The 19,077-nt window shown below is 45.6% G+C and overlaps 1 protein-coding gene across 1 annotated transcript in view; it reads right to left on the bottom strand.

Annotated features, from left to right (window-relative positions):
- Positions 1-9,697: 9,697 nt before the first annotated feature.
- The window catches only part of ARHGAP19 (Rho GTPase activating protein 19), a 49,370-nt gene continuing 39,990 nt past the window's right edge, over positions 9,698-19,077 (bottom strand). Inside the window, exons 10-12 of the mRNA XM_083149612.1 lie at positions 18,570-18,668; positions 14,099-14,176; positions 9,698-12,493 (exon numbers count right to left, since the gene is read on the bottom strand). Of these exons, the coding sequence (XP_083005738.1) occupies positions 12,437-12,493; positions 14,099-14,176; positions 18,570-18,668 (234 nt within the window). The 3' untranslated portion in view covers positions 9,698-12,436. The remainder of the gene's footprint in view (positions 12,494-14,098; positions 14,177-18,569; positions 18,669-19,077) is intronic.

Here is a 19,077-nt window from a genome sequence, read left to right as displayed (position 1 = left end):
TGTGCAGTAAAGGAGTAATTAGCAGATGTTACTGCTCCAGGTCCTACATGTTGAGTGGAAGATAGAGCACCCCCTGCCACCCGTGGGACATCAAAGCTGCTGCTGATAGCACCCCCCACCCCTAGGAGGGGAGAATGGGTAAGGACCCCAGTGCATTGCTTTGCCCAGGGGCCAACACTGCTGTTAAGATGGCCCTGCAACATGGTATTGTGTTTGGAGGTGGGAAAAAGGGACTACAAATCCATCTGAGAGAACAAAAATAACAGCCCCAAATTAGCCCAAGTATCTATATGTAAGTCAGGGATCATAGATACTATGCTATGGAAAGATGTGGAGAGTTATATCCCTGCTAGAAAAGACTAACCTATGCCATGACAATAATGTTGTGTGGAATTATTTGCATGTACCAAAGTTAGAGGAAACAGTAGACGGGGGCAATCTGAGTAAATCCAAGACGTCAAAAAGGAGCCATAATCGCGCATTCAAACTTTACCCAACGTTTAATCTTTTTCCGCGAGAACCAATCCCTAGTTTGATTTAAGAAACATGCTGACTGCTGGATATGCCAGGCCACCATCAGTTTTAGCAAAAGACAGAGTGGTTTTCACTATTTTTGGTTTTGCGCCTCTCCAGATATAGGGTGACCTTATTCTGTTTAACGTCCACGTTCAGTAGGGCTATGGGTCGATAGCTTTGAACAGCCGTGGGCGATTTACCCGATTTGGGAATGGTATCTATACGGGCTTCCAGCATTTCTTTAGGAAATTTGGCGGAGTTGAAAGCTTCATTAAAGACCAAAACAAATAAGGTGGCTAACGTAGATTTACATTTTCAATAAAAATTGGAAGGGTACCCATCTGGGGGCGAATTCATGCTGAAGGGTTTTTAAAACTGCTCCAGCCAGACAGATTTTTAGGTCTACCGGTCATGGTAGACCATATACTGTAAGTGGTAGTTGTATACACTGTTTACTGAGGCCTTGTGCAGACACTATATGAAATTGGTAGTAGGCGGTGGTGACCCTATGAGGGTTAAGCATTTCTGCACCATTTCAGTTTGAACGAATAGTGATAGGATCCATGTACTAAATCCTTACATAGTATTAAGCAAAGTTCCTGCAGCACGTCTGTCTGTCTGTCTGAACACCATCATCTCGAATACCGTTCTGTGAATGTTTCTGCAGCTTGCAGTATTATGTAGAGCAGTTCTCCTGGAGAGGATAACGTTTATTCACCATCGCCCTATCCCATATGGGGCTGAGCACAATGAGTATATTGTAATCAGCGTACACTATGCAAATGGTGGGAGAATATAAGTGTGACAAGTATAGCACCCCATACACACATCAGCACACAGATCCTCACCGTCACACACCCAGGAGGAGGCAGCATCCCCCGGCGTCTGGCAAACAGGATCCCTGGTTGGGTGCCTTGCACTGCTCGCAGTAAGCTGCCAGCCCCGTATCCAGGAGAAGCAGCAGCTCCTTCTGGAGAGGTCTAGGAGGAAGCGTTGGCAGCACGTATTTGACTGTAAGGGGGGCAATATGGAGAGCGTGGGGCACAAAAGCAGCTGATAGCCCCCTTTGAGCTGCTACCATTCGGTTTGCCCCTCCTCCCGCCCTGGTGTATTGCCCCCATTGGTCATGCACACAACCATCCGCAAATTCATGCTGCCACCGCTCCCCAGCCACTCCCTCCTCCTCCTCTCTCCAACTGGAGGGGGGGGGAAGGGGGTTTAGGACAAAATCCCAGGATCGGCCTCCCTATACCCCTTTCACACTCGCAGAGCCAGGTCATACCCGGATGCTTTCCAGTACTCTACCAGGAATGTACCCTTTCACACTGCACTCAGACCTGTGATTTACCCAGGACAGCTCCATTCACACTAATCCCGGGAAATCCCTGCAAATATATATGCATGTCATTAGAAATGGACTCCAGGGCTCTGAAAGATGACATCAGCATGTGAGCCCAAGAAAGCTCCAATCAGCAGCTTTTTTAAAGTCCCATGTAGCCAATCCCAGATACAGGACCATTCACACTGACCGCATTCCCAAGTCGATTCCGGAATCTACCCAGGTCAAAACCTGGGTAGAAATCCCAGGATGTTCATTCCGGGATATTCTTTCAAGACCATTTCACACTGAGCTAAATCCCGGGTTGATGCGCCTTCATGTGCAAAAACCCAGGATATTTTTGCAAGTGTGAAAGGGGTATAAGTTGCATCGTACAGGTTCCACAGCCTCTCCACTCCTAACATCCTTCCCAGCTCAGAACGGAACCAGGTGGAGGCTGGGGGCCCAATCCAGGCTGGCAGCTGTTCTGCTGGATCTCAAACTGGATACCTCAGGAGTCTTGCAGATGTGTGTGGGAACAGACTTGGTTGCCGGAGACTGCAGGGTGGGGGGCTGATAATTGGACCCAGGTTTCATGCCACTCTGCAAGTGTTCCTGGCCATCGGCAGCAAGCAAAGGCAGTTTTTGAATGTGTATGGTGGGAGCGTAGTGAGGAACGGGCAGGGGAATGAGATACGGTGTCAGGGGTGTGTGAAGGTGCGCACAAGGGGGACTCAGTGCAGTGTACGTGCTAACACGCAGGGAGGCATGGGTCATAGGGTCAAAGTGCATTGAGTCAACCACCCAAGGTAGACATGGGATTTTCACAGTTATGAAACACTGCCCGTTGGCACAGGTAAAACTAGAAACATGTGAAAAAACCCATGTCAACCTAATTCCTGTGTCGACCTAAGACCTTGTCAACCTTTTAAGGTGTTGACATAACCATATACCGATGCAGGAGTGTGTGACATGAATGTCAAGAGCACATTGTTCTGGGGGTACAAGGAGGCACTGGGACTGAATATTGGGGTGTGATGCGGAGAAGGAGCATGGAGTGGGTTGGCTGGGGCAGGGAGTGTGTGATGGGGAGCAGAAGGTAGAGAGTGGGGTGGATGGGGGAAGGGGAGTGTGATGGGTAGCAGGGAGTGTGATGGGGAGCCTGCAATGGGACATGATTGAAAATTAAAACTGAGTGTAATGTTCCTACAGGCTGTGGAACTTGAGAATGTGTATTAATACCAGGGCTGCCTACCCTACCGGAATGGCTGAGCGGCTCCCCCAAAAAAGAAGAAATCAGCCCCCCCCCCCCCACTCTGAAAGGTGGGCAAGCCCCCCCCATCTAACGAAGCCCCAGCAGCAGCGTTAAATTGCCGCAATGCACGGCTTTTCATGGGAGGGGCAAAAAATGCAAATTGCACCCTTTTCGAACACATGGGAATTGCGGGATTTGCATTACTAATAAAAAAATAATCAAATGCACATCGAATGTACAATCAAATAGAAAATAGTGGAAATTGAAAAGGAGTAGGAAAAAAAAACAAAAAACTTCATTAGCAGGCCAAATAGCTCATGTCTAACAGAAATCGAAAAACGGAATCGAACGGTGTGTACGCACCTTAAGACACCGGCATCTCCTGCATCCAGTGACCACCAGAATGGTACAAAACCCTATTTCGCTCTTGCCTGTTCCAAATCAAGTTCAGTGCCTCCAAGCGGAAAGCCTTGGGTCAGCTACCTGTAAAGACTGTTTGATGTTAGGAACCAGCAGGAATTAGGCAAAACTTCCCAGGAAGTGTTGCAGCAACCAGTTCACATATCCAGTAGGTGGTTCCAGATGCCAGTGTAGGAGCCTTGTGGTGCCAAGTTACCCGCCCACCGCACAGTAGGTACAGTCTGTAAGAAGCGGTTACTGGCCTTTCAGCAGCTGGGATTAGACAAGGGGTCTGGGTAATTTGCACCAGCCCCTCTGTACTAAGTAAGGGCAGCAAGATATATCAGATTCTTACCTGATAATGTGTTTTCTTCTACTCCACCATGGCAGCCATTACAACATGGGTTCCTCCCCCCGTGGGTAGTGACAGGAAAGGGAAAAAAAGACACCATCCCCCTATATTAGGGCGCCTCCTCCTTGGCTCAGTGTCTTTTGACTTTTCCAGCTTAAATAAAACACAGTTAGTACATACCAACATAATACAACACATTGGGCCGGGAATATATGCTGCCATGGTGGAGTAGAAGAAAACACATTATCAGGTAAGAATCTGATATTTCTTCTACCTCCCCATGGCAGCCATTACAACATGGGTACTATCCCAGCAGTTACCTCACTTGGGAGGGGGAAAACCATAGGTAAAACAACATAAATTTTTCATATATATATATACACACACACAATCTTTTTTTTTTTTTTTTATATTACCGCACTAAGGACCTTCCTACCAAACTTCGCGTCTGCCGAAGATAGGACATCAATCCGATAGTGCCTGGTAAACGTATGGATGGACGACCACCCTGCTGCTTTACACAGATCTACTGCCGAGGCTGATTCCTTCTCAGCCCACGATGCGGCCACTGCCCTAGTAGAATGTGCTTTGAGCCCCATGGGCGGTTCTTTTCCTCTGATCTCATATGCTTTAATTATGCATAACCGGATCCATCTTGCAATTGTGGCCTTTGAGGCCATATGACCCTTGTTTTTTCCACTTGTAAGCACAAATAGATTCTTTGCCTTACGAAAACTTTTGACTCTTTCTGTATAGACAGTCAATGCCCTTACTAGGTCTAGCTTATTTAACCGGTCTTCTTTCTCATTCCCTGGATTCATACATAACGAAGGCAATACTATTTCTTGATTAAGATGAAATTCCGATACCACTTTCGGCAAAAACTTAGGATTTGTACGTAATACGACTTTATCACTAAAAAAATTTAAAAATGGCTCCTCAGCCCATAACGCCTGCAGCTCGGATATTCTCCTCGCTGAGGTAATTGCCACTAAGAAAATAACTTTCCAGGTAAGAAGACTTAGATTAATCTCTTCCAAAGGTTCGAACGGCTCAGCTGCCAACACCCCCAACACTAGATTCAAGTCCCATGGTGCCATTGCTGCCCTTATTCTCGGTCTTATTTTCTTTGCCGCCTGAAAGAAACGGCGTACATATTTATTGTCAGCAATTCTTCGATCCATCATTGCTCCAAGAGCTGCCACCGTATTGACTGCTAGTTTCATTTGTAAACCTTTTTGCAAAAACTCCAAAATGGAAGAAATTTTCTTTGGAATCATTTGATTCTCACGACACCAATAAATGTATTTCTTCCACACTTTATAATAGGACTTTGAGGTTGAAGCTTTCCTTGCCTTCAAAAGTGTATTTATGACATTCTTTGAAAACCCTTCACTTCTTAAAGAGTTGACCTCAACCGCCAGGCCGTCAGCTTCCAGGCCTGTGGCTGCGCTTGACGTACTCGGCCTTGTATCAGAAGGTCCGGTGTTGACGGGAGTGTCCATGGTTCGTCTACCGCCATCTGGAGAACTTTGTTGAACCAAGCTCTCCTTGGCCAAAAAGGCAATATTACCAGGACTTCTGTCCTCTCCTTCTGTATCTTCCTGAGTAATTTCGCAATGATCGGGAAAGGTGGGAACACATATGCCCTTGCCATGTCCCAAGTGGCTGTCAACGCATCTATCTGTGATGCTTGGGGTTCCTGAAACCTTGAGAAAAAAACTGGAACTTTCCTGTTGGCTGCTGTTGCCATGAGGTCCACTTGTGGAACCCACCACCTTTTTGTTAATGCTGAAAACACTTCGTTGTTGAGTTCCCATTCGCCTGGCTGACATCTTTTCCTGCTCAGCTCGTCCGCGACTTGGTTCTCTTTTCCTGCTAGGAAAACTGCTATGATTGCTGGGACTTTGGTTTCTGCCCATTCGAACAGCTCTGTTACACCTTTCATAAGTTGACGACTCCTTGTGCCCCCTTGTCGATTGATATATGACACTACTGACTGATTGTCGGATCTCACCACAACCTCTTTTCCGACCAGCTCTTCCTGAAAAAACTGACAGGCTAGCACCACTGCCTTCATTTCTCTCAAGTTCGAATGCGCCTCTCGCCAAGCTCTTGACCATTCGCCTTGGGCCACCTTTTGTCCGCAGGTTGCCCCCCATCCTGACTGACTGGCGTCCGTGGTCACTACAACTTGTTCGATTGTTGCAAACGACTTGCCTTTTTTTAGGCGGTTCTCGTCCGCCCACCATTCTAGGTCTGACCTTGCAGCCCTTGTTAAGACGATCCTTTGTGAAAGATCCTTGCTCTTTCCGTCCCACTGCGCTAGGAACGCGTTTTGTAATTTTCTTGTGTGCCACCTGGCCCACTGTACTGTATCTAGTGCCGCTGCCATGAGGCCTAGTACTGTCATACAGTCTTTTGATGACACCACCATTTTTTTGGACATTTCTCTTGCCTGGTTTACAATTTTGTTCCTTCTTTCTTCTGTTAGTTTCACTGTCATTCTTTGAGTGTTTATCACCACCCCTAAGTATTTTATTTGTTGGGTTGGAGTCAAATGGCTTTTTTCTCCATTGATTAGCCACCCGTGCTCCTTTAGACACTGGATAACTTTTTCTGTGTCCCTTTTTGCCGCTTCCTCCGATTTCGCCACTACTAGGATATCGTCTAGATATGGCCAAAGGGTAACACCTTCTTTCCTTAGTTTTGCTATCACTACTACCAAAACCTTGGAGAAGGTTCTCGGCGATGTGGCCAGGCCGAATGGTAGTGCCGTGAATTGGTAACAAACGCCTTGTATACAGAATCTCAGGAACTTTTGATGTTTCCAGAAAATGGGGACGTGTAGGTAGGCATCTTTTAGATCTATAGATGTCATAAAATCTCCTTGCCTGAGATCCGGAAGAATTGATCTGATTGATTCCATTTTGAACGGTCTGACTATCACAAATTGGTTTAGTTTTCTTAAGTCCAATATGGTTCGAAAACCTCCTGTGGCCTTCTTTACTATAAAGAATCTGGAGAACCAACCGATCTGCCTTTGATCCTTTGGCACAACTTCGACCACTTTTTGTTGTAACATTAGGTCTAAGCTTGAGAACAGAGCTTCCCGTTCTTCTTTTTCTCTGGGGACTGGTGATTCCAGAAAACACCTTCCTGGATACTTTGAAAACTCTATTTTGTATCCGGTGTGTGTTATCTCTAACACCCACCGGTCTGTGGTGGTTTGTTGCCAGACCTGGTGAAATTGCAGTAGCCTGGCCCCTACCACCGGAGTCCTGGCGTCATTGACTATCCTTCTGGAAGGTGGACTTATTGTCCTTTCCTCTTTGGGCTCGAAAATTCGTTCTTGAATTCCATGAACCTCTCCTGAATGATCTCCCTGGCCTATAGGCCCTTGTATCCCTATAGTCTTGTGGCTGAAACCTGCCAAACCTGCCGGAGGTATTCTTTTTTGCCACCTTGTCTTGGGGCAGCCACACTGACTTGCCCCCCGAAATCTTTGTGATTAACTCATCCAGCTGTTTTCCGAACAAGTAGTTCCCTTGGAACGGTAATGAGAGCAATTTGTTTTTCGACTGGACATCAGCCGCCCAAGGCTTCAGCCACAGTGCCCGTCTAACCACGGCTGTAGTTGCTGCTGCCCTGGCCGCTAGACATATTGAATCCATGGAGGCCTCGCACATGAATTCAATGGCCAGCTGAATATCCTGAATGCTTTTTAGTAAATCAGATCTCCTGATACCGTCCAACAAATCTGCCTCTAACTGGTGACACCATCCCCTTGCCACTCTTGATGTGACTGCCATAGCAGCTGCCGGCTTTAGGGACGCACCCATCATCAGATGCTGTTTCCTTAACCCCAATTCAATTTTTCTGTCCATGGGGTCCTTAAAGATATTCGCTTCTTCAAGGGGAAGCGTAGTCTTTTTAGACAGGCGTGCAATTGCTGCATCTACCTTAGGGGATTCATCCCATGATTGGATTTGATCCTTTTGAAAAGGGTACATTTTCCCCACTTTTAAAGGCACCGTGACCCTCCTGTCAGGCACCTTCCATTCCTCTGCTATCATCTCTTTTAAGGACTGGGACAGAGGAAATGTTTTCCCCTTTTTTTTCTTATCTTTGAATAATAATTCTTGAAGATTCAAATCCTCTTGTGGGTCTTCTATATTAAGGGCTGTATGGATCAATGTGAGCAAATTGTCCACCATATCTGGATTAAAATCTTCCTCAGATTTATCCAGCCCTGTATCATGGTCATCGTCAATATTTTGACTTAATATAGGCTCCTTAGCTGGCCCTTCTATGGCATCATCAGAGTCCTCACTCAAGACTGCATGTTTCCTTTTGGCCGTCATTTTAACCAAATCTTCCTTGGTTACAAAAGAACCTGCGAGTGCACTTCTAAGCATCTCCACCAGGCTTGCCATCTGCGCCGGAGGCAGAATCTGAGGCGATTTACATCCATCGCAAATATTGCCCACATGCTTTTCTGGCAGTAAAAGATCACATAAACTGCATTTAGGCACATTGGTTTTTTTAGGCTTAGCCTTAGACTCCTTGTCCTTGCTTGACTCTGATCTACAACACAATAAAGACAAAAATATCTCTTACCCTCAGAAAAAAATCCCTGCAAGCTACATAAAAAAAGAAACTATCACAGGGATAAAGGCTTACCCTGACTTTTTAACAGACTGCCGTTTTTCTTCCTCCATGGTATCAGGGGCGCAGCACTAACAATAATAAAAACCAGAGTGAATTTCACTAAAAAAACAACAAGCCTACATCACTCCTGTCTGCATAGGATGATCCTACCTGCACCACCTTATAGTATCCAGAACCAGCTCCTTAGGTACTAATAATCCCACAAGGAACAACTCCTCACACACCGTTTAGCGCTATCTGCTGAACAAACCAATGACACAGACATTAAGAGCCTACCGCTCCAAGGTGGCACAGAGGAGGGACATACCATCCCCAACAAACACATCGTTGGTGGTATAGTGCTTACCGGCATCCACGCCAGCCCGCGTCCTGCGTGTTGTCCCCGACTTCCGCCACTCTCAGGCGGAAGCCGTCATCCTTATGCGCTGCCGCCCGCTGATGACGCCCGCCTGCTTTCCCTGTGGATGAACGCAGGCGCGACGTGACACACACGCGTACTGCTGCGACACGTGTCACGCCGGGGACGCCGCCGCCTGTAGCTCGCCCTGGGGGTCGCATGCAGCACCGGAGCTGACGCTCCAAGAGGCCGGCTCCAAAACCTCTAATTCCCTCCGCCAGAACGCCGCAGCGGTGGCTTCAGGATTGTCTGCACTTCACAGGGTAAGCCCACACCTTCACTACCCCGGAAAGGGAAAAAAAGACACTGAGCCAAGGAGGAGGCGCCCTAATATAGGGGGATGGTGTCTTTTTCCCTTTCCGGTCACTACCCACGGGGGAGGAACCCATGTTGTAATGGCTGCCATGGGGAGGTAGAAGAAAAAATGTTGTTACACATAGGGGGTTATTCTAGTTCACTCGCAAAGGCACAATCACTCTCTAATGGACAAAACCATATGAACTGCAGGGGGGGCTGATGAGTTAGATTTGGGTAAGGTTTGTACTTCAAACGGATATCAATATTGCAGTGTAAAAATAAAGCAGACAGTATTTACCCTGCACAGAAACAATAACACCCAAATCTAACTCTGCACTTGTTACATCAGCCCCACCTGCAGTGCACATAGTTTTGTCCATTAGAGAGTGATTGTGCCTTTCCGAGTGAATCAGAATAACCCCTTAGTACTGTATGGTTTATAGGACAGTCAGCCAGGCTATTAAACACAAACACTTAGCACAAGTAGCAAGTCAGAAATATTTATTTGTAAGCCTTAATATTAAACAATAAAAAAATACGACTTTCACAGCATAACATACATAGAACATAAATATTATAAACAAATATAAAAACATAAAAAAACATTACACAGACATTGTATAGGAGATGGTTTATCCATACACAGACCGCTGAGGCGCCTGTCAGTTAGTGGTGAGAGTTTATAAGTAGTTATCAGCAGTTGACAAGAGAAAGACAAAAGGAAAAATGTATTCACTGCAGTATTTGGGAAACCTACCAGTGCATTATTTAGTAGGAACATGACGCTTCCGAGCTGCCATAGTGGGAATTCATGTCAGCAGTGTGTAGAACGAGTTGAGGACAGAGGGAGATCAAACCTTAGCAATAGACAGAAGTACCAATCAGCTCCCAAGTTACGGGCTGTGTTTGCAAAATGACAGTTAGGAGCAGATTGGTTGTTCTCTATCCAAGCTTTGATACATAACCCCCTTGGTCAAATTCACATTTCTTAGGTCATTAAACAATTTTTTCACATTTTTGGAAACACAGGTTGTGAACGTGTGAAGTGAGGCGTCCAACAGCGCACTGCGAGATGCTTTGAGAATACGAGGTCAAGTAAAGCAAAGTCTTATAATATAGGAAATGACCTATAAATGTCCTGTAAGCCGTGCATTCGGCAATAGGTTGTACGATTATTCTGACAAATCACCCGCAGTAAGTGTTCGGTACCAGACTGGGGGGGGGGGGGGGGGGGAGAGAAGGGGGGACAGAAAACATGTACCTGCTCAGGTAAGTCTGGTTAAAACACTTCTATTGTATGGACTGATCAGGGAAAGCTTTTTTTAACTCCCAATACAACACCAATTGGGAAAGACTATCTAGCAAACAGTTCTGTTTTGGTTTCAAATAACCAAATTAAAGGGTTAAAAAAAAATATATATATATATATTTTTTTTAAAAGAGCCTTTGGTCGAAGCACTAAATATTATGCTAATGAAAGCAACACCGCAAACGAGTCCATTAGGAGCACACAATTATGAGCATACATAATGCTGGCTCCAAAATAATCATTTTCAAAAAGTACAAACCGAAAAACCATTGAAAAGGCCCAAATTCTCTGTGCACCAATTAATGCTATATATATAAAAAGGGAAAACCATCAACATTGCAGTAAAGCGCTGACCAGGGTCAGACTGTAGTGTATGTTTCTCATACACTTGCGCTATTGTCCTGGAAGTCATCGCGAGCTAGGAGAAAATCCCTTGGGAAGAGCAAATGTAAAAGAGAAAGATCCTCAGCCTTGTATAGAAAGGCAAACACTGCTGATATTTACAGGCACCGTCCTGTACACAAAGCTCGTCTAGCACTGTATATAGCAAGACATGTTTAAGTAGCTGACCACAAACAGCTGGCTATTCAGCATTGTCCAGCTGGGGCAGAGGTTATAGGTCAGGGGTCACAGTTGAGTGATGATTCTTTCTAGGATACAGCCTGACAGGCAGCAAACCCAAGCTGACCAAAGAGCTGACAATGCATCTGATTAAAAAAAAAAAAAAAAAAAGTTTTAGTGGTTTGCTTTTAGAAAAGTCTCTAAAGTAAACGGCTTACATATGTACATTTGTATAATCCAGATACAGATTCGGCGCCGTGCGTTAAACCGATCGGCCAGTCCCACTGGGCCTGGATTAGGTTCTGGGCTTGGCCTGTATGGGTCAAAACACACTTTGGGCTGGATAAAACATGTTTAACCCTTCCATTCCAAGACAAATCTCACCAAAAGTGCTGAAAGTTCAGCTTCATATACTGTATGTGAATGGACTGGACTTGGCGTTGGTGGGAAATGTTACTGCATCACTAACCTTCGTCGTATGACTTCTACAACTGCTTCACCCTGTAAGCCAATAGGCTTATGGTAAACTGCATTATGTGCATTTAGGGAAAGGCCACGGTTTAGGAATGAGCAAATATTTATAGTCAGCTCTAAGACGCACATAACATAAGTTATGAAACAACTTTACAAAAAAAAAAAAAAAATTTACATTAAAAGAAAAAAAACACAAACGTCCAGGTGTGCGTCCCTTCTACACATTGGCAGCATTTCCGCTTGCTTGTCTGTGGACTACATTCAGTAATGGCAGAACCCATCTATTTACACATACAAATTGCACTTCGCATTAATCATAACGTGCTTCCTTGTGCCTAACACAAGCAGTGACTTTAACACCAAAGCTGCCTGGAAACCCTTCACAAGTCACTTAACGCAAACTCCTTTCGCTGTCATATACACAGATTTTTTGCTTACATTAAACAATGCTTGTCCTCCATTACAACATTCATGCACAGAACACTGGGACAGTATTTGGTAAGGTGAAACCAGTGTAACATACATACACAGATGACGAATAAGAATCCCGGTACAGGAATATCCCCAGCTCCAGTTCTAAGCCTCCGTATTGTGTGTAGTAAATATCACCATGCATGCGAACACCCGTTTTGAACGCTTTAGTCATCAGATTGTAGCTGGTTAGTTAAAGACTGCGGTTTTCTTATTTCGTGTTAAGAGTCCATAGAACCAAGATGCTACAGTTATAACAGTCCTGGTACAAGTCCACACAGGATTAGTTAGGTCACAGCTTTCTTTGTAACAGTCGCCCACAGGTTGAAAACGTTGCAAATATAAAAAAAGACATAAAAATAATTAAAAATGATAAAAAATAAAAACCACACAAGAGTCCAATAGTTCCGGGATCTTTAAATTGATGTTTCTTGACCAGCTAAGAGATGAGCCCTTTTTAGTTTGTGAAATCCCTGTAAAAAAGGTAGAGAAAAACAAGTGTCAAATCACGCACTATTCTACCTCCTTGCCCTAGTGGATGGGAGGGCATGAAATAGCACGTTTGCACTAAAATAACCCATGTTGACTTTTTGACTGTCGACCTAAGCCCAAGTCAACCTTTTTCAGGTGTCGACCTTCAGTGATCGACCCAACGACCCTATACCAAGTTTGAGCCTCATTGTTTTAGCTTAATGTCGCTTCCAAACACAGCTAAATATGGGAGCACACCTGCCAAATATCAGGCCAAGCACCTGATATAAAATCAGGTAACGGGAAACGGCATCTCACCGAGCCGCTTAAAAAAAAACAACACACACAGATGCCCCTAGATTCCCTTCATCAGGGGTTCCAAAGAAAAAAAATACTATGCAGAATATGGAATACACATAAGCATATACAGCAGCGCTGAGTCAATTATAATGTAATTATAAGTAAAAAAAAACAAAAATCACAAAAACTTAATATAAAAAAATAAAAGCATTTCAGCATAATACAGACAATAAAAGATATGAATGGCTAAAGGATGTTAGTATTTGACGGCCACTTGGGAGAGTGGATGGCAATGTCATACAATCACTGAATTTGGAGGTATGGTGGTCTCCTTCCTGGAGGGTTTAATAGTTACTGAACTGGTCACCACCTTTGATAAAAGCTGCCGTGCAGGGAAACGCATCAGGTGCTTCAACAATTTGCCTAAAGGAAAATCTAAGGATTGCTGCTTGAACCAGCCTGGGTCACCAATAGTGTTAGAGTGGGACTGTGTTTGGGGCGCAGGGCTCTTTGGGCTGCTGTTGCTGGGCTGCTCCACATTATGCTAATAACCTCCAATGCAATATAGCAAGGATATTAAAAGGTCTAGCATTTATATTTAGTGTGCACCTGCAAACTCCTCCTCCTGCTTGCTGCACTACAGGTCTCAGCAGGTAGCACCTCATATGTCCAGGGTGTGCAGTTTAGGGCCCCTCCCCCTATGGGTCACCAATACACCTTGGGAGGAGATTCATTGCTTAAAAGGTGGACATTCTCCAGTTAGAGGGATTGCAATTTACCCACTACAACTTGCTGCTTAATATACTACAAGGAGAGCGGGGATCTGGACTCCAGCACCCTAAGGGGTAACGGCCTTCACTCAGCTTGTGGCGACTCACGACAATGCGCTTAGTTAACGATACGAGTGCGCTCACACTGGATGAGCAACATGAAAAGGTACGGAATGTTCGTTATCGGGCACATCGTTTACAAGATCATCTATTGTGTAGGCAGGTTCAATGAAGGAAAAGCACCTGAGGGGAGAGGGCCCTGCTTGTGGTAGTTACATTACAAAAGGGGAGGACAGAGACCGGGGTGACACAGATGGGGAAACCGTGAGAGTGGAACAGAGGGTCAACATAGCAGCCATAGGCCCAAAAAAAAAAAAAGTTTCTTATAGAGAAATTCTGCAAAATAAATTATGTTTAAAGGTCATCTGGAGGTTCCGCGATGTTGTGGTCAGAGTTGTGCTTTTATTTGCCCATATATTTTATATGAGTGCCAGCCACCAACATAACAATCAAACAGTGCAAAACGTTTCAACAAACCTCTTTCCGGGCAGGAGAGTCGTCTGACAGCTTTAACTTGGCCCGGGTGAAGGAGACCGCTGGGGAGTCCTGGGATACCTGTATTCAGAAAACATGGCATGAGATGGGAAGTGCACAGAAATACAACGGCTGCCTGCAAACGGTGACTGACAGCAGGAAACGCACGGCTTTACTTGCACCAGGCTGACTGCATAAGGTGCTGCTCTCCTGGTCTGCGAGAGCTCCTGTGAGAGGAATGGTCTGTACCTCAGATAGAGGATGCAGAAACGATGTCACACTGCGGCGCTCTCCCCAGGATGAGCACAGGTAAATGCACTATTTGGGTTACCCTTTATAGAACATAGGGCTTCAAGAACGATAGCAAGCAACACAGAAAATGAAATGATCTATTCTAGAGCAAACTCTACATTACACAGTCTTCCCTGCACAACTGCTGACCTCAATAAGAGCAGACCAGAAAAAGGAAAATGCACCAAAATCTAATTGCCGACTCCAGTGGTGCTAATATTTTCTCCCAAACCCAGAGCCTAATGTCCCTAATCCAGGGATTGCCAAACCCGGTCCTCAAGATCTAACAGTCCACGTTTCCTAGACTCCATAGCGGGTGCACAGCTGTAATCATTACCAACTGTCACATGTCCCAGACTCCCTAGCTGGTGCACAGCTGTAGTCATTACTAACTGTCACATGTCCCAGATAACCTAGCTGGTGCACAGCTGTAGTCGCTACGGTCACATTTACCAGACTCCCCAGCTGGCGCACAGGTGTAGTCATTACTGTCACATTTCCCAGACTCCCTAGCTGGCGCACAGGTGTAGTCATTACTAACTGTCACATTTCCCAGACTCCCTAGCTGGTGCACAGCTGTAGTCATTACTAACTGTCACATTTTCAAACCTGCTGCATTCATTCCTTTTATAGATCCACAGGTTGCCTGATATACATGACCTGTTGGTAGATCTTCGAGACAGGTTTGGCCACCCCTAACTAAATGGGGCTCATGGGTATGTGTGTATTTTGGCGGCGCCCATCGCATACCATAAGGCATACGATGGTATGCGATGCAATATCGCGTGATGCTGTACAATGTCATACAGTTTTAAAATTGTATGACATTGTACATGGCATACAATGCGATGCGATTAAACATTGTATAAGCACCCTAATGGGTGCTTACAATGTGAAATGCACCCCCACTATGAACGTCACCCCGAAGCGTGGCGAGCGCAGTGAGCCCGCGAGGGGCGGCGGTACGCGTCCTCCGACCTTTTCATACCCCCACTATCCACGTCGGCTTGGAGTTGAGAATAGAAAGTGTGGCGAGCGCAGCGTGCCACCGAGCCCGAAGCGTGGCGAGCCCCGCGAGGGGACGCGGATACCGGTGAAGCCCGCGAGGGGACTCTGATACCTGTGAAGGTATCCGCGTCCGTTCGCCACGCTTCCGGCTCGGTGCGCTCGCCACACTTTCTATTCTCAACTCCACGCCGACGTGGATAGTGGGGGTATGAAAAGGTCGGAGGACGCAAACCGCTGCGCTCGCCACGTTTCGGGTTCACGTTTATAGTGGGGGGGGGGGGGGGGGGGGGCGCGTGGGGGTGCATTTTTCACATTGTAAGAACCCATTAGGGTGCTTATACGATCTTGGGGGCAACAATCGCGTTGCATCGCATGCCATGCGACGAAAACATCGCGCGATGCACATCGGGGGCGCCGCTATAATACACAAGTACCAGCTCATGTTTCCCTTTACCTCATTGGATATTAAGGTACTCCCAAAGATGGGGGTCCAATCGGAGCACGGTGCTTGTTTAGGCTAGATCAACCTGACAACTCCATGGATGAGGATCTACCGCTATCCGTGCCTACAGCCCTCGTGTCGCGGGCTTACCTCCAGGGGTACAGATACATCACTGCTGTTGCAGATAGCAGGAGTCAGTCTCTGTGCTGCTGGGCCAATCACAACGTCACCGCTCATTACTGGGAGTCTGCTCATTATAGCGGAGAAGCCATAACTTTATTATTGGACTATGGAGCCCAATAGCGGGGGTGCAAATCTGTGGAATCATTGTTTCAATGCACCAGTAACCTGCCACCAATAGGCAGTGAGCCTTCCATCGGTGTGAAACAGACAGAGGCCATGTGCTAAGAGATAAAGTGCCAACCTGCCCCGAACTCATTATTCATACACGGCCTGTAACACGGCAGGTGGGTGTAGATTGGCGGCTCCTTTTTATATAGCTATTCACAGCTTTGTATCGAGACCCTGTAGTTTAATAAAAGAACATTGCACGTTTTTTCTTGTTTAACCCTTTGAGTGCCAACATGTGAGATGCGCAAAAAGATCCACTAAAAATGCCAGCGCCGCTCACATTTATTATGTGAATTAAAATAAAAGAAATGTAAAAAAAAAAAGTAAAAAAAAAAAAAAAAAAAAGTAATAAAAAAAAAGTGTGAGAAGATTATATTTCCTATAGAAGGTAACATTACAGGTCATAATGAATAAAAAAGTTTGCGTGCCAATTTTCACACCTATTTTGACCGATTCACAAAGGGTTAATATTTTGCTTTATAAGAAGTCCAAGCGTTCTTCTAGGTTATTTTAGGATAAATAGTTTGTGGTTAACAATTACTAACCCCTAAAATGAAAACCAAAAAAACCCCTGTGTGTTTAAATTGCTCTACCAAATGCCAACCAAAATCAGGCAAGGGGTATGGGACATGGTGTCGACAGTAATCAGGTCGACCACTATTGGTCAACACAAGCAATAGGTCAATATACAGAAATGGTCGACGCAAGTTTTATGTTGTTTTTTTTTGTGTCTATGTCAACATAGACAACTTATAAGTGTACTGCTTCGGGCATGGTGCCGCGCCACGCTCGCACACTATTATATTCTCCCTCTATGCCCAAGTGGATACTTAGAGATAAAAAACACACATAAAAAGTCATACCGACATTTCCCATGTCATATTGTTTGTGTTGACCTTATACATGTTGGATTTTTACTTGTGTCAACCGGTTGACTGTCGGACCTATCAACCGCATCCCATTAGGACATAGTGGTCTCATCCCAAAGTTATGGAGCTTCTGCAACTGTCTGGAGCAGGTCAGTCACCTCTGAGCCACCATAGACGGAGTGGCGACCTCCTAACGTTCCATCGATGTATAAGTGCCAGCAGACTGACACAGTCGCTGAGAGACTACTTCCCGCAACACTGCACCTTATGCTGCTTTCAGACCGCAAAACTGGCTTTGACCCTGTATTTGGAAACGTTTCCAAAAACGGGTCTGCCAGGTAAAACCCCTTTCACACCGCATCGCTTAAACGGTATATTACCGTTTAAGTGCGGTTTTTTTGACACTGGCAGACCCGTTTTTGGAAACTTTCCAAAAACAGGGTCAAAGCCAGTCTTCAGCGCGCGCCGCACCCGCCCCCCCTCCCCCGGGGGTTAACACCCCCAAATCTCCCCCCCCCCACCCTGTGCAGCCGGTACCTCTGTTGCGTGATCCGGCACTGCAGTTGGTCGGGGAAGCACTTATGAAAAAAAGCGTCTTTCAGAAAATGGCTGCCCCATAGGAAAACCAGTTTTAAAAAACTGTCTTTCGTATGGGGGCAGCCATTTTCCGAAAGTCCCTTTTCTTAAGAAAAGTGACTTTTGGAAAATGGCTGCCCCCATACGAAAGACAGTTTTTTTAAAACTGGTTTTCCTATGGGGCAGCCATTTTCTGAAAGACGCCATTTTCTGAAAGACGCTTTTTTTTCATAAGTGCTTCCCTGACCATACTTCACTGCCGGGATCCACAACGAAGGTACCAGTTCCAGTGCTGCGAATATTTAATGAGTGCTTATTAAATATTCGCTGCTCTGAATTTAGGACCCAGCTCATTGGCTGGGTCCTAAATACCGTTTCAGACCCGATTTTGATGCAAAAATACCGGCTCTGAAACGGGTAGGACCCTCCATTTTAACCGTTTTACAAAATCGGCTTTTGTAAAATGGTTAAGGGGTCCTGCACCTTTCAGACCGCACAGATTACCGTTTTAAAACGGTAAAAAAAACGGCAATATACCGTTTACAAAGTGCGGTCTGAAAGGGGCATTAGTGGCACTGTGGCTGTATACAAAGCCGCTCCCAGTGTACCGGAGACAATAGGTCTGGACTCTTGTTAAAACCCACATACGAAGCAGCAGATTCAGGGAGCAGTGTGAATAATGGCCGCAGCCAGCTGCACTTCCTCCTTGTACTCGCTTATTCCTATGGGTGGAAGGAAGGCAGCGGCCTATGTCCAATATAAAGCTGGAATGATCAGGTACAATATACCGTACATCGGGATGCCGGATATCCCGGACTAACATATTCTTTGCTGTGTACGAGGTGCGGTCATTTCACACAGACACCGGTACAAGCGGAGCCTTTATGAACGCGGACGGAAGACCTGACTGATGACAGTAACTGAGGAAAGCACTTACATATTTAACGCTTCTCTTGCCATATTCTGATCCGCCCAATGAGGGAGGAGTTATTCGGCTTTTCCTTTCCGACGCCACCTGTGCGCCCATCACTTTCCGCTGAATAGATTTACAAAGAGATACAGGCATTTATTAAAACATTCATTGGAATGGGCCTTGGAAAGTAAGATCTGTATCCATTATAGATTAATGTTGGTCAACATATAAAACATGTGCAACCAGTCCGGAACGTGAATAAGGAGGGTTCAGCTAGGAACCGAATTAAGGCGGCCGCCCCCACCAATATAGATGGCGTTTTCTGGCAGGTCTGAAGGTTGTGGTGAGGGCTGCAGGCCTGGCCTGTGATCTTCAGTCTTAAAGATAAGAGATTGGCTGGCGCATAAACAGTCATTTTTCAAACACAGCTGATTGGCTGGTGCGTTATCACCAGGTTTAATACATCTGCCCCAGTGTTCTATATGAACAATACATTGTTTATTCCCTATTCTGTAAAATCAGACAGGAGATG

Source organism: Crinia signifera, chromosome 6 (genome assembly GCF_055691185.1).
Source record: "Crinia signifera chromosome 6, ASM5569118v1, whole genome shotgun sequence".
Classification (NCBI taxonomy): Eukaryota; Metazoa; Chordata; class Amphibia; order Anura; family Myobatrachidae; genus Crinia; species Crinia signifera.
This window is presented reverse-complemented; position numbering and strand designations above follow the sequence as displayed.